Source organism: Lithobates pipiens, unplaced genomic scaffold (assembly GCF_037356315.1).
Source record: "Lithobates pipiens isolate NorthernLeopardFrog02 unplaced genomic scaffold, aLitPip1_a1.2 Scaffold_19, whole genome shotgun sequence".
Lineage (NCBI taxonomy): Eukaryota > Metazoa > Chordata > Amphibia > Anura > Ranidae > Lithobates > Lithobates pipiens.
Window position 1 is genome coordinate 552,336,496 of NW_027507764.1, and position 23,027 is coordinate 552,359,522.

A 23,027-nucleotide genomic window follows, 5' to 3' on the forward strand; every position below is an offset into this window, starting at 1 on the left:
GAACTGCAATAAAATATTGCTAAAACACATCTATAAAAAAGAAGCAATACATTTCTCCTCGCTTCCTGTGTGGTCACCTGAACAGCAGTGAAGTTCAGTCTGGCAATAAAAACTTGACAGGGGTCATAACCTTTCCCTGTCCCAACCAAAACAAGAAAATATGTTCTGGCCAAGGTTTGGCTTTAAATAGCGGCCGTTTTGGGCAGGAGAAGGTCCTTCACATTACATACTTTTCAGAAAGGCGCTGTCCTCGTGAGAAAACCATCATTTCTAGGTCCAGTGGGGAAGTTCCATCATCTTTTCTAAAACGGTAGAAGCGTCTGGAATCTTTAAAATCCTTGAATTCATCACACGCTGCAATGACAAAGAAAAGGTCAGGGTACAATCAAAAAACATGGCAAACCACTTGTACAAACAGCAAAAATGTGTATGTAAGGGCAATCTACTACAAATAACACATCTTTCTTAGAGGAAAAATTGGATTCCCGCACTCAGATATGCAGAAAATCATAGGAGTTTATTGAAGACAATCCATCGAAACACAACAGCATCTACAGAACAGGAACAGCATTGATGCTTTTTTTTGAGCTCCAAGTGCTTAGTCATAACAGCTAAGCATGAAACGTGTCAACGTTGTTCCTGTCCTGTAGATGCTGTTGTGTCTGTTTTGATGGATTGTCAGGTTGGTGGGATCCAGTGAGGGCTTTTTAAGTATGGGGGGTGATCAGAGCATGTTTTAGAGGGGAGGGGAAGGTGCCAGTAGAGAGGGAGAGATTGAAGATGTGAGGGAGCATAAGATAGAAGAGGGTGACTGTAGTAGATGTGAGGGAACAGGATCCAGGGGACAGGTGGTAAGATGGGCTTCTGAGAAAACTTTAGAGACCTCTTCTCTAACGTCAAAAGAGGAAAGTGGATAAGTACAAGGTACAGTATGTTAAGTGGGTTAGATGTCTGTGCAGTGGAGAGGTCCCCACAAATTACATTGTCATGTATTTGAAGTGATTGTCAATCAGCAGTGAGCGAGTTACTGGGTTGAGATGGTGGTGGAGAAAGTAGAGAGTTAAAAGTAGAGAAGAGACGAGGACTGGAGCACAGAGTATTAATGAGGGTGACAAAGTAGGTTTGTTTGGCAGCATGGGCGGAGGAATTGTATTTTAAGAAGGCAGATTTATATTCGGTGAATGCATGCTGGGAGTTGGTTTTACGCTACACGCGCTCCAGTGCTCGGCTATGTCGCTTAAGGTGTCTGGTGTTGTCGGTCTGCCAAGGCTGTAATAGTCGGGGCCTGACATTTTGTGTGGTGAGAGGCACAAGAGAGTCCAGTGAGGATGTGTCAGGCCTGGGCTCAGCCCTTCCTTCTCTGAGCTGGCCGCTCAGCTGTCGGCTAATTACCAGCTCCTATCTCTCCACAGTGACTCACCTGTTGATGATATCCTGCTCGTCAGTCCTGCCTACTTAACCACTTTCAGACCGGACCATTTTGCTGGTCAAAGACCAGACCACTTTTTGCGATTTGGCACTGCGTCGCTTTAACTGACAATTGCGCGGTCGTACGACGTGGCTCCCAAGCAAAATTGATGTCCTTTTTTTCCCACAAATAGAGCTTTCTTTTGGTGGTATTTGATCACCCCTGCGGTTTTTATTTTTTGCGCTATAAACAAAAATAGACCGACAATTTTGAAAAAAAACGCATTATTTTTTACTTTTTGTTATAATAAATATCCCCCAAAAATATATAAATATAGCGATACCCTCACTTAAGAGGGCCGCAAGTTTGGTTTGGGTCCTGAGCACAGCTCCGCCAACCCCCCGGCAATCTGCACTACCCACTTTGGCACAGTTAGTATCTAGCAATACACATTAAATCGCTTATACTCTAAATATGTGTGTGTGCGTGGGTGGATAACTCAAGCTCATAGACAATCCTTGAAAGTATATAACTGACTTTACTTATTGTTTTTATAAAAGGAATAACATGAATCAAACATTTGGATTGCAACACATAATCAGGTCCCTGCAGTAACCAGTAATAAAGATAAACAGAGTAATCAGCATAATAAAGTATTGCTATGCAACTCTAACGCTGCCCTTTTTCAGCTACTTCCCCGCATGGGTAAACTAACACCCAGCACTATCTACCTATGCAGTCAGGCCTGACTGATCTAGATGGAAGTCCAGTGAAACAATATTCGCTAGCAATCTTTCGGTGGTGCACTTGAAGAACAACTTTGTAATCCAAACGAATAATAAAGATAAAGTGTCTGTCTTTAAACAGCTCTCACCACCCGGACAAGTCCAAGTCCGATTCGTCTAGGAACAGGAATCCACCGACCTCCGAGTCTTCAATCCTTCTGGTGTACTGCAGCAAGGATGAGAAGATGTCTCTCAGGTACAGCTAGGCTGGCAGAGGGCTCTTTGGAAAAGAGCACAAGGCCCAGGCTTCAGGCCTTGTGCCTCCAGCAGTCCAGCACAGACCTCCTCTTGCTAGGAGAAAGGGGGGTGTCCAAAGAGGAAGAACTAGGCCTCTCCCCCTCCTTATATATCCTCCCCCATGAGTCTCTGAGGCATAACTCCAAACATCCTGGGAACCAGCGGGGTTCTGGGAACAGTAGTTTTATAGTCCTTAAAGAGACCCCCGCTACACACTCCCCCCACTTAAACTCTTTGGTCCCCAAAGATAAACTTTTAACACATATCCTGTACCAATTTTGAAAGTGCTGGGTATGATGTTGGTACAGGGAATTTCCACCAGAACTCAGAGGTGGGATTCCCTGTCCCACAGGTCACACTGACATGAGTGGCCTGCCTAACTGTGCCAGAGAGTGAGCTGGGGTTGCCCTTCACCAAATGGTCAGTGGAGGGATTAGAGCGTTCAGCACTTCTTCTAGCAGTCACAACAGAGTCCTCAGAGCTCTCCCCCATTTGAGAGTAGGTTAGCTTCTTGGGGGGGTCTCACAACTCGGCGAGCTCTCTGTTCTCTTGGGACTTCAGGCTCTGGTGCCACAGGCTCTAATTCAGGAACACATTCTGACAGCATCACTGGTTCTGGAACATCGGTTCCTTCCTCTTCTGAGTAAATGCTAGGGATATCTTCCCAGCCTTCAGGCACACCACTAGATGGAATGAACTCTGTAGCTTCTGGGTTCAGTGTCCCATCCTGTGTATCCTCAGTAGGTGGGAGATCTATAGCAGAATTTCCTGGAGTTGATGAAGGCCACAGCCACTCAAGCTCTCCTCTTCCACCTTCACCTCGTTGGGAATCTTGTCCATCTCTAACCCGGGAGGTCTGAGACCGAGTGCTAGGTCCCGGGGTATCCAGAATGGAAACAGATTCAGGTGGATTTCTCACTGGAGGTATTCTGACTGCTTCAGTAAGCGGGAGCAAATGATTCCTGTGCCAAGTCTTCAAGGGCCCCACTTTCCCCTCTGGTTTTAGCTTATACACAGGCAATCCAGGTAGCTTTCTGCAAATGACATAGGGCTCCGATCTCCATCTATCAGCAAGCTTGTGCTTCCCAGGGATCCCCAGATTGCGTAGCAGTACACGGTCCCCAGGCTGCAGGTCTTGCACTCAAACCTTCAGATCGAAGTTCCTCTTGTTGCGGGCTCCCCTTTGGTCCGAGGCCGCCTGAGCTCGTTCATGGGCCACTTTCAAATTGTGTCTAAGTCGGTCCACATATCCCTTGTGAGAGGTAGCAGAGGCATGGTCTAGGGAAATGCCAAAAGCCAGATCCACCGGCAATCTTGCTTCTCTCCCAAACATGAGCCGGTAGGGGGAGTAACCCGTCACATCACTTGTGGTGCAGTTGTAAGCGTGCACCAAAGCTGATATGTGTTGGCTCCAGTGTTGCTTCTTCTCTGTCTCTAGAGTTCCAAGCATGTTTAGTAAGGTCCGATTAAACCTCTCAGGTTGGGCATCTCCTTGTGGATGATAAGGTGTAGTCCTGGTCTTCTCTACTCCCAATGAGTCCAGTAGGTTCCGGATCAGACGACTCTCAAAGTCCCTTCCTTGGTCTGAGTGGATTCTCTGTGGTAATCCATAGTGGACAAAGTATTTTTCCATGAGCACCTTGGCCACAGTGGAGGCCTTTTGGTCTTTGGTGGGGAAAGCCTGGGCATAACGGGTGAAATGATCGGTTACCACCAGAACATTTCCCAATCCACTCAAATCGGGTTTGAGGCAGAGAAAGTCAATGCACACCAGATCCATTGGGCCCTGACTCTGTAGGTGGCCCATTGGGGCAGCTTGATGGGGTAGAGTCTTCCTCTGGATGCATCGTGCACAAGAACGGCAATATTCCTCCACTTCTGCCCTCATACAGGGCCAATAGAACCGGCTTCTGACAAGCTGGAAAGTTCTCTCCGCCCCTAGATGGCCATGCTGGTCATGTAAGGCAATTAGTACCGTCTCTCGGTGCTTCTCTGGGAGAAACAACTGCCACTTATCTTCTGAGTTATCAGAAGGGCCCCTTCGGTAGACCACTCCCTGATGTACTTGTAGCTTATCCAACTCTTTCCTCAGCAGGCGAGCCTCCTTGGAAGGGTGATGTCGAAGTCCCTCTGGATTCTCGTTCTCAAAAGCTTCAAGGACCAATCTCCCCATGGGGTCTTCCAATTGGTCATAGCTTAGCTCCTTTCTGAACAGCTTTGGCAGGAGTTCCTCTGTTAGTTGAGTTACCCGACAGTAGGGTTGAGGGACTCCCACTGCGGTGACTCCTATCTCCTCTGCTCTGGGGCCCCCTCTTGCTTGAAACTCAGCACCCTGACAGAGTGCTCGCACTCCTTCCGGTGCTACCTGGGTCCAGTCTTCCCAGTCATTGACCATGACATGAGATCTTCGGGACAGGGCATCTGCATCCCTATTTCCAGCCCCTGGTCTGTACTTTAGACTGAAGTTGAATCCGGATAATGCAGCCAACCATCTGTGTCCGGTTGCATCTAACTTTGCAGTAGTGAAGAGGTAGGTCAGAGGATTGTTATCTGTCTTTACGGTAAACTCCGCCCCATAGAGATAGTCCTTCAGTTTGTCTACTACTGCCCATTTGAGGGCCAAGAACTCCAATTTATGAGTGGGGTAGTTCTTCTCCGAGGGAGTCAGGCTCCGGCTCACATAGGCCACTGGTCGTAGCTGCTCTTCATACTCTTGATAGAGCACTCCGCCTAGGCCCTCATGACTGGCATCGACATGTAGCTCATATGGTCTGGTGGGGTCGGCATAGGCCAGGACTGGGGCCGTGGTAAGGCTCCTCTTCAAGGTTCGGAAAGCCTCTTCACACCTTGGGTTCCACTGATCTTGAACCGACTCACCGGCCCTCCTAGGTCCCAAGCCATCCTCTTCTCCTTCAGTCTTGAGCAATTCGTTTAGTGGCTTGGCAATCCGGGCAAACCCATCCACAAATCTTCTATAATAGGAGCAGAACCCCAAGAAAGATCTGAGCTCTGTGACTGTTGTCGGTCTTGGCCAAGAGGTAACTGCCTCCAACTTCTCAGGGTCTGTAGCCACTCCCTTTTCAGACACTATGTGTCCCAGATAGTTCACAGAGGATTGGTAAAACCGGCACTTCTCGGGAGAAAGCTTGAGTCCCTCTTCGCTGAGTCTTCTCAACACCTTCTCCAACCTGGCCTCATGTTCTTCCAAAGTCTTCCCGAAGACAATGACATCGTCCAAGTACACAAGGACTTCTATGAGGTTCATGTCTCCAACGGTCTTCTCCATGAGGCGTTGAAAGGTAGCAGGGGCTCCAGACAGGCCCTGAGGCATTCTGTTGAATTCGAAGAATCCCACTGGGGTTATGAAAGCTGTCTTCTCTCGGTCTTCCTGGTGCATGGGGATTTGGTAGTACCCACTCTTGAGGTCCATTACACTGAACCACTTGGCACCAGCCAAACTCTGTAGGGCATCCTCTATTCTCGGTGTGGTATACTGGTCAGGGATGGTCCTCCTGTTGAGAGTCCTGTAGTCAATACAAAGCCTCAACGACCCATTCTTTTTCCTGACCACCACTATGGGGGAGGCATAGGGACTTCTAGACTCCCGAATCACACCAGTCTTCTTCAACTCCGCAAGCTGCTCCCTCAGATCCTCCAGGTCAGCTAGAGGGACCCGCCTAACCCTTTCCCTGAAGGGTTTGTCTTCTTGGAGGCGGATTCGGTGGGTGGCACTCCTGGCACATCCCACATCAAACTCATCCTTTGAGAAAATCCTCTCCCATCTAGTCAGCTGGGCCCTGGCTCTCTCCTTCCAGGCTCCAGGTAGGTCCGGGTTCTCCATGGAAAGTTTCTCCCAAACATCTCCTCCTTCACCCGTTCCTTTTACTTCTGACCAGCTGACTGGGGCCGCAGGACTCACCTGCCCCAACAGCATCCTGGCAGGGATCTCTATGGGTCTCTCCGTAGGGTTTCTCACACTCACTGGGACTCTTCCTCGAGCCTTCTTCAGGGCCTTGATTGAAATCACTTCCGGTATCACTTCCAGGCCTGAGTGGTCCTCCCTTGGATCGGATTCCAGCATGACAAAGGGGCCAGGCTGCTCCCAGGTAAGCTTCACCGTGGCCCTGAGGCAGGCTACCTCTCCGGGCTGCAGCACCACTCCCTCTCTCCCAAGTCTCCACACCTTCCCTATCCCCTCTCCTGGGGTCTTCTGCTCTAGGACCAACCGTTGGTAGGCTGTCTTCAGCATGGGATGGATATTGGGATCTTGATGGTTTCTCGTCTCCACTAGAGGGGTCAGAAGTCTTCGCACCAGATCCGTATTGGTCCCTATGATGAGGGACATCTTGCTGGCCCCGGGCGGTCTAGGACACACAACTGCCAGGGTGTCAAACACCTCTGTTTTCCCCGCCACAGAGGGATCGAAGGTCAGCTTTATGGGCAGGTAACCATTGTAGGGGAAACTCTGAGCTCCCAGGCCCCATATCTCCAGCTCTTCTATCTCTGTATAGGCAAATGGCTCAAGTGCCTATCATAGAAGTCTCTGTACAACAAAGTCACTTGAGCTCCAGTGTCCAGGAGGGCCTTCGTGTAGACTCCTTCCACCTGGATGGAGGCAGTGGGGGACGGGCCGACCAATTCTTCTGGGTAGGGCCGGGTTGAGGCCACCCTCTTCTGGGGACCTGTCTTCATCCAGTTGGTTTTAGACTTTATTCTTTTTCGAGCCTGGTATGCATTGACCCTCCCCACAGTAATGGGAGTACAAACCCGCTGAGGGATGTTATTGTCTCTTATTTGTAGACATTCCTTCTGAGGGGTCTGGTTCTCTCTCTCTCTCTTCCTTCTATTCAGTTTGGAGTTCACTGAAAGGCATGGGCACCCGGTTGACTCCCTCACCGGGGCCCTCTGAAGTTTCCCGCCGGCTGGCGGTTATCTATCTTCTTCTTCTTGGGACTGGAACATCTACTGGCGAAGTGGCCACTGCCCCCGCAGTTGTAGCATAGCATCTCTTCTCGGTCTCGAGTGGGGCTTGGTGTTGGTGTATCTGGAAACAACTCCCTCCTAGGACTTGATTTCTCGGCTCCCCCTTGACCTTTCGCCATCATAGCAGTCAACATCTCCATCACCTGGGACATCTGTAACTTCAAAGTGTCCACCTCCTTATCTCTAGCGGGAGTCATGGCCGGTGTAACTATTGCTACCGGTTGTTTGACGGGCTCGGTGAGATGTTCTTCCCTTTTCTCTTCCAGTAGGGCCTCTTCCTCTCTGATCATTCGGATGAGGTCAGTGTACTCCAGATTCTTCCCATCCAGTCGGGCACGCAGTGTCCATGCAATAGGATCCATGGGTTGAGCTCCCCTCAGTACCTGTTGAGCACGGACCTCATCCACTTTTCCTGGGCTGATCCCCTTCTTTAGGATCATCCTATGCAGGATTTTATCTAAACGTCCTATGTAGTCTGATAGTTTTTCACCTTTCTTCTGGTAACAATGCTCTAACTGATAAGCAAGCTCAGAGATTTTCTCTGTCCCACCAAACACAATCTGTAGTACATCTAGGTACTCCTGCGCATTACAGTCTGTCCTGCTCATCTTCAGGTTGCGTACGGCCTCTAGAGCAGGCCCCTTTAGACTTTCCATAATCCTCTGCTTCTTTCTGCGCTCTGGAACTTCCCATTCCTCTAGTGCCTGAGTTGCGCTATCTAACCACTCTTCAAATCCCTCTTCTTCCGAAGGTACAGGTTTCCTCCCTGAAAACATCCGGAGTTTTCTGTACCCCGACATCGGGTAATCTGTGGGATCCTTCTTGCACTGGGCCACAATCTCCCCCAGGACAGCACACAGTTCTGCGCTAAGGGTGGCCGGTGCTGATCTGAGACTCTCGGGTGAGCCTGCGGTGATCCCGTTGGCGATGGCTCCTCCTTTATTGCGTGCACCAACCTAAAGTGTCTGTTGTCTTGTGTCCGTACACGGTTGCGCTTGCAAGCCTCCGGCATCCCATCCCAGTATTCCACTAGCGCGTACTGATATGAGATGTCTGGGTCTGATTTTATCTCCATCACCCATGGTTCATGGTCTGGGGACACTGACTTCATTAACTCCTCTACGGTCTCAGTCGACCATTTCTCCCCTGGGAGGCTAATGACCACTGACTGACTTGGGTCGGCCTTAGCCGCTTCACACCACGATCTGACTCCCTGTGGGTCCATGCCGGTACCTCTGGCGTGTTCACTGCTGTCTCAGAAATCCCGGATTTACGAGCCCCCACGTATAGCGATACCCTCACTTAAGAGGGCCGCAAGTTTGGTTTGGGTCCTGAGCACAGCTCCGCCAACCCCCCGGCAATCTGCACTACCCACTTTGGCACAGTTAGTATCTAGCAATACACATTAAATCGCTTATACTCTAAATATGTGTGTGTGCGTGGGTGGATAACTCAAGCTCATAGACAATCCTTGAAAGTATATAACTGACTTTACTTATTGTTTTTATAAAAGGAATAACATGAATCAAACATTTGGATTGCAACACATAATCAGGTCCCTGCAGTAACCAGTAATAAAGATAAACAGAGTAATCAGCATAATAAAGTATTGCTATGCAACTCTAACGCTGCCCTTTTTCAGCTACTTCCCCGCATGGGTAAACTAACACCCAGCACTATCTACCTATGCAGTCAGGCCTGACTGATCTAGATGGAAGTCCAGTGAAACAATATTCGCTAGCAATCTTTCGGTGGTGCACTTGAAGAACAACTTTGTAATCCAAACGAATAATAAAGATAAAGTGTCTGTCTTTAAACAGCTCTCACCACCCAGACAAGTCCAAGTCCGATTCGTCTAGGAACAGGAATCCACCGACCTCCGAGTCTTCAATCCTTCTGTTGTACTGCAGCAAGGATGAGAAGATGTCTCTCAGGTACAGCTAGGCTGGCAGAGGGCTCTTTGGAAAAGAGCACAAGGCCCAGGCTTCAGGCCTTGTGCCTCCAGCAGTCCAGCACAGACCTCCTCTTGCTAGGAGAAAGGGGGGTGTCCAAAGAGGAAGAACTAGGCCTCTCCCCCTCCTTATATATCCTCCCCCATGAGTCTCTGAGGCATAACTCCAAACATCCTGGGAACCAGCGGGGTTCTGTGAACAGTAGTTTTATAGTCCTTAAAGAGACCCCGCTACATAAAAAAACATTTTTTTCCCTCAGTTTAGGCCGATACGTATTCTTCTACATATTTTTGGTAAAAAAATCGCAATAAGCGATTATTGATTGGTTTGCGCAAAAGTTATAGCGTTTACAAAATAGGGATAGTTTTATAGCATTTTTATTAATAATTTTTTATTATTTTTTTTTACTAGTAATGGCGGCGATCAGCGATTTTTATTGTGACTGCGACATTGTGGGGGACCCATCGGCCATTTTTGACATATTTTTGGGACCATTGTCATTTATACAGTAATCACTGCTATATAAATGCAGTGATTCCTGTGTAAATGACACTGGCAGTGAAGGGGTTAACCAGTGGGTGGCAGTGTAGGGGTTAAGTGTTCCTAGGGGTGTGTTACTAACTGTGGGGGGGTTGGGCTTTCATTTAGTGAACACTGATCTCTGCTCCAATCAGATGGAGCAGAGATCAGCGTCACTAGTTGCTAGGCAGAATGGAGAAATGCTGTTTACACGGCATTTCCTCCATTCAGCCGTCCCGTGAGACGATCGCGGGTATGCCCGCGGCGATCGAGTCCGCGGGTCCCGCGACCGGACTCACGGGGGTCCCGACCAGCGCGGGAGCGCGCTGCCGGCGGCGCGCTCCCGATGGCAGGGCGGCATTGAAGATTGGACGTACATGTACGCCAATATGCCTGCCCGTGCCATTCTGTCGACGTACATCGTTGTGCGCTGGTCGGGAAGTGGTTAAGCTCTCCAGCCCAGATCATCTCTGCCTTTGCCTTGGTCACATCTCTAGAGACACTAACCTGTGTTCCTGTTAAAGACTTGCTTGGCTGGCATTCCTTCTGGCTCCAGATCCTGCTTGCTGTTCTACTACGCTCATCTCTGGCTCACTAATGTTTTGGCTTGTCTGACTATTCATTTCGGCTCCTAAACTCTGGCTATGTTTTTACTCTGTTTACCTTTTTTTTATTATTATTAAACAAGTGAGATTTAACTGTACTTCTGTCTCAGTCTGATTAATGGTTTCTGACAGGATGAAAGTGAACTGTTGCAGACAGAAGGTTTCTGCGGGTCATTGTTTTCTGCTTGGTGGGACAGGTGGTTGGAGATAAGCACATTGTGAAAGTGATGAGGATTTGGTCAGAGAGAGGAAAGGGGGTGTTGGTGAGGTTGAAGGGGGTGCAAAGATGGGAGAAAATTATTACCATCAGAGTGGGAGTGTGTCCATTGTGTAAGGTCAAAGGATGAGGTTAAGTTGAAAAGTTGGGATACGGCTGGGCTGCTAACATTGGTGGGGATGTTGAAATCACCAAGGATAATAGTGGATATCGCAGAGAAGAGATCAAGGAAGTGTGACTCTGGTCCAGGAGGCCAATAGATCACTGCAATCCCTAAAGAAATGGGAGAAAACAGACGAATACAATGTGTCTCAAAAGAAGAGAAGGATAGAGAAGGAGGGGGTAGACAGGACTTGAAAGGAGCTAGAAGCAAACCAACTCCACCTCCTTTACGTCCACTGGGTCTGGGTGAGTCCAGTGGAGGCCTCCATGGTAGAGAGCTGCATGCAAGGTAGAATCTGTCGCTAGAAGCCATATTTCTGTTATTGCAAGGTTAAGGGAGTGGGAGACAAAAAGGTCATGGACAGAAGTGAGCTTACTGCAGACAGAGCGGGCATTCCAGAGGGCACATGAGAAGGGTGGGGTGTTTTTTGGGAGCAGGAGGATCGAGATAAGATTGAGAAATAAATAGAAATCAAGAAAAATACCTAGATCAAGGTTTGATCTAGGTCAGTGACAGGGTAAGCCCTTGTACACTCGGTCGGACATTTCAACAACCAAATCCATCAGATTTTGTCCGATGGACTTTGTTCAAAACTGTTGCATACACAGTCGGACAAAGTTGTCAGAAAATCCGATCGTACTTAACGTGATGACGTTATTTCGTTAGGACGGGACTACGTTCAGGCTAGTAGCCAATAGCTTTGGTGTAGGAATTTGATCTGAGCATGCGTGGCACTTTGTCCGATCGGAATTCTCTACACATGATCGGACAAAGTCCGATTGGAGCATGTTGTCAGAAAATTTTATAGACAAGTTGGAAAACTTGGTCCGTCGGATACTCCGATGGAAACAGTCCGATGGAGCCCACACACTGTCGGATTATCCGACAACACGGTCCTATCGGACATTGTCCATCGGAATATCCGGAATATATTTTGAACATGATTTTTTAATTAGCATCAGTGTCAGCTTTAGGTAGGAAAAAAAAAATGCGCACTATTGCTTCTGGGCTGTACTACAGGTAGAAACAACATACCCATATGTGGTATTGCTGCTAGTGATGGCCGAACGGTTCGCCTGGCGGTCGTTTCGCGGCGAATTTCGGACGTTCGCGGTCCGCTCGTTCGGCGGACTATTGGCGTTGTTCGCCCGGCGGACTTTCGTGTTTAATGTGTAAAAGAACTTTGACCTATGATGACACATCCATCATGGGGTACAGGACAGCCAATTGAGACATGACAGCACATGGACACTTGGACATTCCCCCTAACTTATAAATACACCCGATCCGGCGGCCATTTTACATTCTTTCTTCTGTCACTATAGGGAAAGGTTGCTGTGTGGAGTAGGGAGAGATAAATCGCTAGCTATTTGGTACACAAAAGTTCTTTTCAGGACTGGTATAGGTGTTAGGTGTATATAGGTTTGCTGTGCTACTGATTGTTGCAGCAGCCTGAGTGTCTTTTGTCAGTTTAGAGAAAGGGACAGAGCGCTGTGTGCTGCTATTTTAGGGACAGCCAGATTAGTCATCATCATCATCATTAGCTGTTACTATCAGGTCCACAAAAGTGCTATTCGAGTAACCACTAATCGTTCCAGGCTCCTCTGTTTTGCCAGTTTGTATAGGGACAGGAAGGAAGCAGTGTGTCAGGCAGTGAGGGTCAGTTTAAACAGTAGCTGTTACTATTAGTTCCACAAAGGTTCTTTTCAGGACTGGTATCAGTGGTATGGTAATAGGCTTGTACACGTATAATATTCTTTCTTCCAAATATAGAAAGAATATTATACTTGACTGCTGCCCTGTACTGCAGCAGTCCTTCATCGGTATAGGGACTAAGAGTTTTGTCACTGTCACTGAGTTTTGTGCTGTGCTGATTTTCTCCTGGGGGTTCTTATTATGAGGGGATCACACCATCCCTGTGCTGATTTTCTCCTGGGGGTTCTTATTATGAGGGGATCACACCATCCCTGTGCTGATTTTCTCCTGGGGGTTCTTATTATGAGGGGATCACACCATCCCTGTGCTGTGCTGATTTTCTCCTGGGCCTGCTTATTATGAGGGGATCACACCATCCCTGTGCTGTGCTGACTTACTCCTGGGGGTTCTTATTATGAGGGGATCACACCATCCCTGTGCTGTGCTGACTTCCTCCTGGGGCTGCTTACGGTGCTGCTGTCAGTGCTGTATATCACGGTGCTGGTGTGAGTGCTTAATGTCACGCTGCTGATGTCAGTGCTCTCTATCACGGTGCTGCTGTCAGTGCTGTATATCACGGTGCGGGTGTGAGTGCTTAATGTCACGCTGCTGATGTCAGTGCTCTCTATCACGGTGCTGCTGTCGGTGCTGTATATCACGGTGCTGGTGTGAGTGCTTAATGTCACGGTGCTGCTGTCAGTGCTGTATATCACGGTGCTGATGTCAGTGCTGTATGTCACGCTTCTGATGTCAGTGCTCTATATCACGGTGCTGCTGTCAGTGCTGTATATCACGGTGCTGATGTCAGTGCTGTATGTCACGCTGCTGATGTCAGTGCTCTCTATCACGGTGCTGTTGTCAGATGACTCTATCACGGTGCAGGTGTCATTGCTGTATGTCACGCTGCTGATGTCAGTGCTCTGTATCACGGTGCTGTTGTCAGATGACTCTATCACGGTGCAGGTGTCATTGCTGTATGTGACGCTGCTGGTGATCATCTCCTGCACCCTCTTCTTTGCCTACCCTGGTCCCTGACCTTCCCTCTCCTCCATTGCCTTCATGCGCTCCACAGTCCTGAATTGTCAGAACAATTTCCCATATAAAAAAAGAATGCTTGTAGTTATCGATCCCAAATTCACCTCATACATGTGTTATGTCATTGGCCATGTGGTGGGACTATGTTTGCCCAGCTAATAATTATTTTGTGGCTGCAAATTTGACCTAAAGGTTTGCGAAGTTCGCCTCCCAAGTTGAAGTCAATGGGGCCCGCCGCGAACGTTCGGTTTTGCGAACGGTCGGCCGCGTTCGCGGTCCGCGTTCGCGAAACGTTCCGTCGGAAGTTCGTCCATCACTAATCGCTGCTATCATCAGGACCAGGAGAATTTATTTTGGTTTGTTCTTTGGTGGTAAGTTATGGTAGTAACAAGAAATACACAGCTACATTTAAAAAATAAAATTATATCCAGAACTAGTTACTACCAAATGAAAGCCAAATTAGTCCTGAAAAAAAAGGCAATATAATCCACCTGTATGCACAAAGTAGTTGTGATGATATATACAGTTTTACTAACACCTGTCAAAATTGCAAAATTGGGCTTAGGCATTTAGATTCGGTTTACCTTTAGGTGTGGAGGGGTTAATATAATTATTATAAATTATTAATATAAATATTATAAATTAAACCTTTAATCAATCAAATTACTCACCATGATGGATAATATCATGTTCCATCGTTTTTTGCATCAGTTGTACAGCTGTAGGCCTGTCGGGGGCTTCTTTCCTATCGATAAGCCAATCAAGCACTTCTCTGGCCATAAAACAGTTGGGATATGTCCTCAGATGGTACCTTCTGTCCCTTATGAACTTGTCTTCATGCAGCCGGAGCCTAAGAAACAAATATGGACTATTAGATGCAAATATTGCTTGCATATATTATAAATAAAAGTTCCCCCGGTTTATAGACACAGACTGGGTGGCTCAGAAGAGCCCACATGGGCATCCTCAACGGCTCTCCATGGGGGCACTCGCCAAAGAGAATGGGCCTGGAGCACTGGGGGGTCAGAAAAGGAGGATCGGGGCTGTTCTGTGCAAAACCCTTACACAGAGCAGGTAAGTATGATATGTTTGTTATTTTGTTATTTAAAAAGGTTGAGCCCTGGTTCACATTGGTACGATTTGACATGTCAAATTAGCGGCAATTGCTGGCAATGGCACCATCCTAATCAATGTGACGCCGCACCGATTTCAAAGAGACGTTTCTGTACTACTTTTTGCAGTTTCCGGATGTGATTTCTATTGACATCTGTGCAAGTGCTGTCTATGAAATCGCTGCCGAAATCGGGACTGACATGCTGGAATGAAATGATGCGATTTCAGCTGAACTCGCACAATTTCATTCCCGCACTCAGTGTGAATCTGGACTTAACGTCACTTTAATTGAACAAGCTGAAGTTAGAAGCTGTTTGGCTACCATGCCCTGCTCCACCAGAATCTGTGTGCTCCAGTTCTGTGAATTCAGACACCCATGCAATCCAAGTCTGGTGCAAACAAAAAAAAAAAAAAAGGGTCCTGCACGAATTTGGTCTGAATGCAATGCAAATTCAGCCAGCCATACAGTTTGTTTGGCTGAATTTGAATCGCACAGACATCGCATGTAATCTGCACAGCAATGTAGTGCGAATCACATGCGATGTCTGGCATCACACCAGTGTGAACAGACCCTTAACTATTACATGCATTGGGCAGTTTAACTGCTGGAAATATAGCTCTATATTAGCTCACCATAATTGAATGCATTTGAAAGGCAGGAATTTTTGAACAGTGCAGTACACATTTCAGGCACTAGGGGCTGCAGCGGTAAGTTTATGTTTTTAGACAAGCTTAAAAGAAAGAGGGGGATCCTAAGAGTATTTAAAGCGATGGTCCGCCCAAAAGTGGAACTTCTGCTTTAAGCACTCCTCTCCCCCTTACATGCCACATTTGGCATGTCATTTTTTTTTTGAGGGGGGGGGGAGGAGGGGGGAGTGGGTGTCTACTTTAGAGAGGGACTTCCTGTCCCACTTCCTCCTTCTGCTTCTCGGCTGCCTAGACGCCTCCTCCTCTCCCCCGGGGCGGCCCCTCCCTCTCGGCAATTTTTTGGGACACGTCACAGGTCCCAGAAGATAGCCGTCCACTCGACAAAACGCAGCGTGACTCGCACATGCGCAGTGCACACCCGGCCGTGAAGCCACGAGCTGTCTCACACCTTAGTGCCCACAGTTCCAATGACGGCGCAGTGGAGAAGAGGGGGGAGAAGAGCGAGACTTGGGGTGCCCACATTGCTGGACCATGGGACAGGTGAGTGTCTGTTTATTAAAAGCCAGCAGCTAAACTTTTTTGCAGCAGATGACTTTTAGGCTGGGTTCACACCTATGCGAATTGGATGCAGCTTATGTCCTGTTAATATGTCCAGGACTGGCAAGCCCAGGACATTAAATTCAAGAGCTACAGTAACTATACAGAATAATGTGAAAAGAAGTATCCAAGAGCCCCAAAATGTTGTTGCAGGGTGTTTGGGTAATGTTGCAACAGTTGGGGGTCAAACTGCATGCATTTACAATCATTGCACCAATTCAACCTGCATGAGAGGTGTGTTAAGAAAAAAAAATTGCCCAAAAAAAATAATATTAGAGCAAGATTACAGTTTTCCATTGAACACACATACAAATATGAACGCTGAACAACATGAGGCATAGACCAGTCCTTCTGGAACAATGTGCTAAAGACTGACCGATCAAAGAGTCAATTGGTCAAAGTAGATCGGTCAAAGAGAAGTTTAACCACTTCAATACAGGGCACTTATAGACCTTCCTGTCAATGACAATTGCGCGGTCATGCTACACTGTACCCAAACTAATTTTTATCATTTTGTTCCCACAAATAGAGCTTTCTTTTGGTGGTATTTGATCGCCTCTGGGATTTTTATTTTCCTGTTAAACAAATAAAAAAAGACCGAAAATTTTGAAAAAAAAAATGTTTTTTTTTGTTTCAGTTACAAACCTTTGTAAATAAGTAAGTTTTCTCCTTCACTGATGGGCACTGATGGGGCTGCAGTGATGGACACTGGTAAGGCAGCACTGATGGGGACCGATGTGGCACTGATAGGCGGCACTGATATGCAACACAGATAGGCACTGATAAGTGGCACAAATACCATATTTATCGGCGTATAAGACGCAACTTTTTCCCCTTAAAGGCAGGGGAAAATTGCGGGTGCATGTTACACGCTGATCCCTCGCAGTTCTGAGCTTCTGGGTAGCTTTCAGCCGCCTTTGGCTCTTCTCGGCGGCTTTCGGACATTCTCGGCAGCTTCCAGCCATTCTCGACAGCCGAAAGCTGCCGAGAACGGCCGAAAGCTGCCAAGAATGGCCAAAGGCAGCCGAAAGCTGCTGAGAAGAGCCGAAGGCGGCCAGAGGCCGCCGAGAACTACCTCGCGCCGCCGAGATACACAGGACATCTGGCTCTGTATCTCGGCGGCGGCATTTAAAAAAAAAAAAGAGGCAAATAAAACTGACAAGGCTGCAATGGTGGACAAGGCTGCAATGGTGGACAAGGCTGCATGACAAGGCTGCAGATGGACACTGATAAGGCTGCATTGATGGGTATTTAAATGTAAGTTAAATATAATATGTAAATATGGTAGGCACTGATAGGTGGCACGGATTGGCATGGATAGCATGGATAGGTGGCACGGATGGGCATGGATAGGCATGGATAGGCAGCACGGATGAGCATGGATGGGCACTGATAGGCAGCACGGATGGGCACTGGTAGGTGGCACTGTAGTGTAAAGTATTGTACAGATGATTGCCAATCAGTGCCAAACAATAATGCATGTCAATCGGTGATGCCCATTGTGGGCACTGATTGGCATCCATTGTGGGCACTGACTGGCATCCCTGGTGGTCTAGGGTGGCATACCTGGCGCTGGGCATCCCTGGTGGTCTGGTGGCATCCCTAGTGGTCCAGTGTGGGCATCCTCGGGGGGGCTGCGCTGGTAATCAATCAGCACAGACCCCCCTGTCAGAGGTGCAGGTGATTGGCTCTCCTCTACTCGCATCTGACAGACGAGAGTTAGGAAAAGCCGATGAACGTCTCTTCCTATTTACACTGTGATCAGCCGTGATTGTGGCTGATCACGTGGTAAAGAGTCTCCGTCAGAGACTCTTTACCAAGATCGTAGTTGCGGTTTGTCAGACTGACACACCTGCAACAACAATTGGCGCGGTGTGCACCCCAGGGGGCGCGCATCGGCTTAATATCCTGATCACGTCATATGACGTCCGGTCAGGATATTGAAACCACTTTGCTGCCGCCATTCTGTTATATGGCATTTCAGGAGAGTAACCTCATAACGACTGTGAAGCATGGTGGTGGCAATATTATGATCTGGAGTTGTGTTGCTGTTATAGGACCAGGCAGCTTGTACAACATAGTTGTCAAGTCAATTTATTTATTCTAGAAAGTTGTAATAGGTGGTGCACATTCATAGCGCACAGCACTGTGTGTTATGTGCACGTTAACCTAAGCTGTTGTGAATAAATCCTATACGATGACAACGAGAACCCATTTCCATGATCAGATTATAGAACATGCCCTGTGTTAATTATTATTAATGATGAACAGGGATGCATTATTAAATTAATTTGTGCCTGGAGTTCTAAAAAAATAAAAATAAAAAAATAAAAAAAAGGTGTTAATTTTCCTTTCCCAGGCCGGGTTTACTGCACCGTTATGTTGGCCCGATAAAAAAAGGAGAAGTCTCTACAGTGTCCAAAAACCTCAAAAGCAAAACAAGCATTCCCAATTAGTGATGGACGAACTTCCGACGGGACGTTTCGCGAACGCGAAATGCGAACGGACCCAAACGTTCGCGAAACCGACCGTTCGCCGCGGGCCCCATTGACTTCAATGGGAGGCGAACTTTGCAAACCTTCATGTCGAATTTGCGGCCACGTGGTAATTATTAGGGGGTAAAACGTAGTCCCACCATCTGGACAATGACATAATACATGTATGAGGTGAATTTGGGATCGATAACTACAAGCATTTTTATTTTATTTGGGAAATTGTTCTAACAATTCAGGACTATGGAGTTAATGAAGGCAATGGAGGAGAGGGAAGGTCAGGGACCAGGGTAGGCAAAGAAGAGGGTGCAGGAGATGATCACCAGCAGCGTGACATACCGGAATGACACATGCACCGTGATAGAGGCATCTGACAGCAGCACCGTAATACAGAGCACTGACAGCAGCACCGTGACATACAGCGCTGACAGCAGCACCGTGACATACAGCGCTGACAGCAGCACCGTGACATACAGCGCTGACAGCAGCACCGTGACATACAGCGCTGACAGCAGCACCGTGACATACAGCGCTGACAGCAGCACCGTGACATACAGCGCTGACAGCAGCACCGTGACATACAGCGCTGACAGCAGCACCGTGACATACAGCGCTGACAGCAGCACCGTGACATACAGCGCTGACAGCAGCACCGTGACATACAGCGCTGACAGCAGCACCGTGACATACAGCACTGACAGCAGCACCGTAAGCAGCCCCAGGAGGAAGTCAGCACAGCACAGGGATGGTGTGATCCCCTCATAATAAGAACCCCCAGGAGGAAGTCAGCACAGCACAGGGATAGTGTGATCCCTTCATAATAAGAACCCCCAGGAGGAAGTCAGCACAGCACAGGGATATCATAAGCAGCCCCAGTAGAAATATGACACCGCTCAACCTCTTCAAAGAGGAGGGTAGGGGCATATAGTACGGTGTGCTTTTTTGGGTCAAGGAAGTGAGCCAAATGAATTAAGAAGGTCTGTGTGCTTGATTAAAAAAATAGTTTATAGACATATACATGGTCTACTGGTCACATGTGTTGAATTCCTCCGAGATCCATGCCTCATTCATTTTTAGAAATGTGAGGTAGTTAACACTGTGGTGAGCTAGGCGAGTACGCTTATCGGTCACAATCCCCCCTGCTGCGCTGAACGTCCTTTCGGACAGGACACTGGATGAGGGGCAAGCCAACAGTTCGATTGCAAATTGGGCAAGCTCTGGCCAGAGGTCAAGCCTGCCCACCCAGTAGTCTAGGGGTTCATCACTCCTCAGAGCGTCCACATCGGCCGTTAACCCAATGTAGTCGGACACCTGACGGTCTAGGCGTTCCCTGATGCTGGATCCGGATGACACCTGTCGATGGGTCGGCTGAAAGAATGACCTCATATCCGAAGTCACCAACACATCTTCAAACCGGCCTCTTCTTGCAGGCGCTGTTGGATTGGTACCCGCAAATCCTTCTCTGGGAGTGGGAATTGCTCCTCTGCCAGCGCACGCAAAAGCAGAATGCAGCATTTCTCGAAGCAAGGCCTGGAAGTGCTGCATTCTGACAGCCCTCTGCGACGGCGGTAACATTTCCGCCATTTTGTGTTTGTACCGGGGGTCTAAGTACGTTGCCACCCAGTACTGGTCCTTGACCCTCATGCTTTTTATACGGGGGTCCCTATTAAAACACTGGAGCATGAAGGCCCCCATTTGCACTAAAGTGGAAGCGGTGTGGTGGCCTGGCTCCTGCTCATCATCCAGGATAATGTCGTCCTCTTCATTCTCCTCTCCCCATCCTCGCACAACAGGGATCCCAGAAAGGTTTAAAGCATGCTCTTCTTGCTCCTGCTCATCCGCCCCGGCACCATCCTCCTCTGACTCCTCATCAGACTCCTGTTGTTGACTTGTCTCAGATAGAGTAGCCCCCCCTGGGAATTCATCCAGCATTGCGACTTCCTCATCTTCCCGCTCCTGCTCCTCCACAGCCTGATCAATGACACGACGCAATGCACGCTCCAGAAAGAAGGCATAAGGTACCATGTCACTGATGGCGCCATGGCTGCGACTGACCAGTTTGGTGATCTCCTCAAATGGCCGCAGAAGTCTGCATGTGTCGCGCATGAGCAGCCACTGGCGCGGTGAAAAAAAACCCAGCTCCCCAGAACCGTTTCTTTCGCAGAGTTCATACAGGTAGACGTTAACTGCACGTTTCTGCTGGAGCAGCCTATCAAGCATATAGAAGGTTGAGTTCCATCGCGTCGGGCAATCGCAAATAAGACGTCTGACCGGCAGATGGTGTCGCCGCTGAATGTCAGCAAGGCGAGCCATGGCCGTGTAAGATCTTCTGAAATGGGCCGAGATTTTCCTTGCCTGCCGCAAGATGTCCTGGACCCCAGGGTATTTGACAAGGAATCGCTGCACGACCAAGTTTAAGACGTGTGCCATGCACGGCACGTGCGTGATTTTGCCCTGTTTCAATGCGCTAAGCAGATTGGCACCGTTGTCACACACCACTTTACCAACTGTCAAATTGAGCGGTGTTAGCCACTCATCTGCCTGTGAACGCAAAGCTGAAAGGAGTGCCGGGCCAGTGTGGCTCTTTGCTTCCAGGCACAACAGACGCAGCACGGCATGGCAACGTCTCACCTGGCATGTGGAATAGGTTCTGGGGAGCTTGGGCGGTGCAGTGGAAGAGACGCTAGCAGCGGAAAAGGAGGAGGCAGCTGAGGAGGAGAGGGAGGAGGATGGAGTAGGAGGAGGAGAAGAAGAGTCAGGCCTGCATGCAATCCGTGGCGGTAAAACCAAATCTACACGGGTGCCACGGGTTACATGCTTGACGGCCGTCAGAAGGTTCACCCAGTGGGCAGTAAAACTGATATACCTTCCCTGCCCGTGTTTGCTAGACCACGTGTCTGTGGTCAGATGTATCTTGGCACCGACACTGTGTGCCAGAGATACATTCACTTGCCGCTGAACATGGCCATATAGCTCTGGGATGCCCTTCTCTGAGAAATACTTCCTTCCTGGGACCTTCCATTGTGGTGTTCCAATGGCCACAAATTTGCGAAAGGCCTCCGAGTCCACCAGTTTATATGGCAGTAGTTGGCGGGCTATGAGTTCTGACAAGCCAGCCGCCAACCGTTGGGCAAGAGGGTTATCCGGCATCATCATTTTTTTACGCTCAAACATTAGGCCCACGGAAGCCTGCCTTTTTGCAGAAAAATGTGAGCTTGGCGTGATGGAAGGTGGAGTGGAGGACAATTGTGAGGAGAGAGGAGAAGGAGAAGTAGAAGACGAGGCTGGACGGTGAGAGCCTGCAGTGTGGCTTTGTGTGTTCCGTTGCTCCCACTGGGCTCGGTGATGGCTGCTCATGTGCCTTCTTAAGGCGGTCGTCCCTAGGTGAGTATTGGGCTTACCGCGACTAACGCGTTGACTGCAAAGATTGCAGATGGCAACGCTATTGTCAGCAGCGGACACGTTAAAAAAAGCCCACACTGCGGAGCCATGTGCCGGTGTCCTGGGAGCGCCAGATGTGACCGTACATGGTCGATGACTCGCTCCTGATACATTTGCAGTCTGCTTTGTCCCTGCTGTGCAATGTAAGTCATTGCTGCTTCTCCTCCCTATCTGCTGGTCCATATCTCCCTCTGAACTCCCCTCCTCTTCCTCTCTTGTGGGCACCCACGTGACATCACTAGACACGTCATCATCAACGTCACCTTCCCCACCGCTATAAGTAGAGATCTCGGAGTAGGCAGCAACACCGGGGACCAACCTCCTCCTTGGGCTGATCTGGGTACTGGCGTCAGACTGCTGAGTAGCGCTTGTTGCTACCTCCTCTTCCTGATCCAATACCAAGAGTGGCTGCGCATCAGAAATGTCCTCTTGATATGGATCGGAATATAATTCCAGTGACTCAAGCGGAAGGTATGTGGTGGTGGTGGTGGTGGTCGTGTTGTTGGTGGTAGTGTCTTTGGGGGTGCACATAGCAGAGAGTGAAGAAGAGGGTGCAGATCGAGAGGATGAGGAGGGTGCAGAAGAGTAAGGCTGAGCGAGCCACTCAACCAAGTCTGGTGCATCCTTTAAAGTAATTGAACGCACCTTCTGCAACTTCCCACTTTGGCTCAAGCCTGTTGCTCCTGCCCTACCCCTACCACCCCTGCGGAAGGGCCTGCCTCTTCCTCTGCATGTCATTTTTTAAATGACCCTGTGACAAAACTCTTAGTCCCTATACCGCTGAAGGACTGCTGCAGTATAGGTGAGCGGTCAGCAGTGGTGCACGTCAACCCTATCTATTGTGGACCTATAGCGGTCCTTACAGAACAGCAGACTGTACCGCACTCAAGCCTATGTACCGTAGCACCCTATACCAAGTTACCAGTCCTTATAAGAACTTTTGTGGACCAAGCAGGTTGTGTATTAGTGTTTAGCAGACTGTACGTCAGTCCCTATACCGCTGAAGGACTGCTGCAGTATAGGTGAGCGGTCAGCAGTGGTGCACGTCAACCCTATCTATTGTGGACCGATAGCGGTCCTTACAGAACAGCAGACTGTATCGCACTCAAGCCTATGTACCGTAGCACCCTATACCAA

The 23,027-nt window shown here is 48.7% G+C and overlaps 1 protein-coding gene across 1 annotated transcript in view; it reads right to left on the reverse strand.

Annotated features, from left to right (window-relative positions):
* DEPTOR (DEP domain containing MTOR interacting protein) overlaps positions 1-23,027 on the reverse strand; it is a 194,163-nt gene that overhangs the window by 86,668 nt on the left and 84,468 nt on the right. The window contains exons 3-4 of the mRNA XM_077493284.1: positions 14,271-14,449; positions 231-354 (exon numbers count right to left, since the gene is read on the reverse strand). Coding sequence (XP_077349410.1) covers positions 231-354; positions 14,271-14,449 — 303 coding nt within the window. The remainder of the gene's footprint in view (positions 1-230; positions 355-14,270; positions 14,450-23,027) is intronic.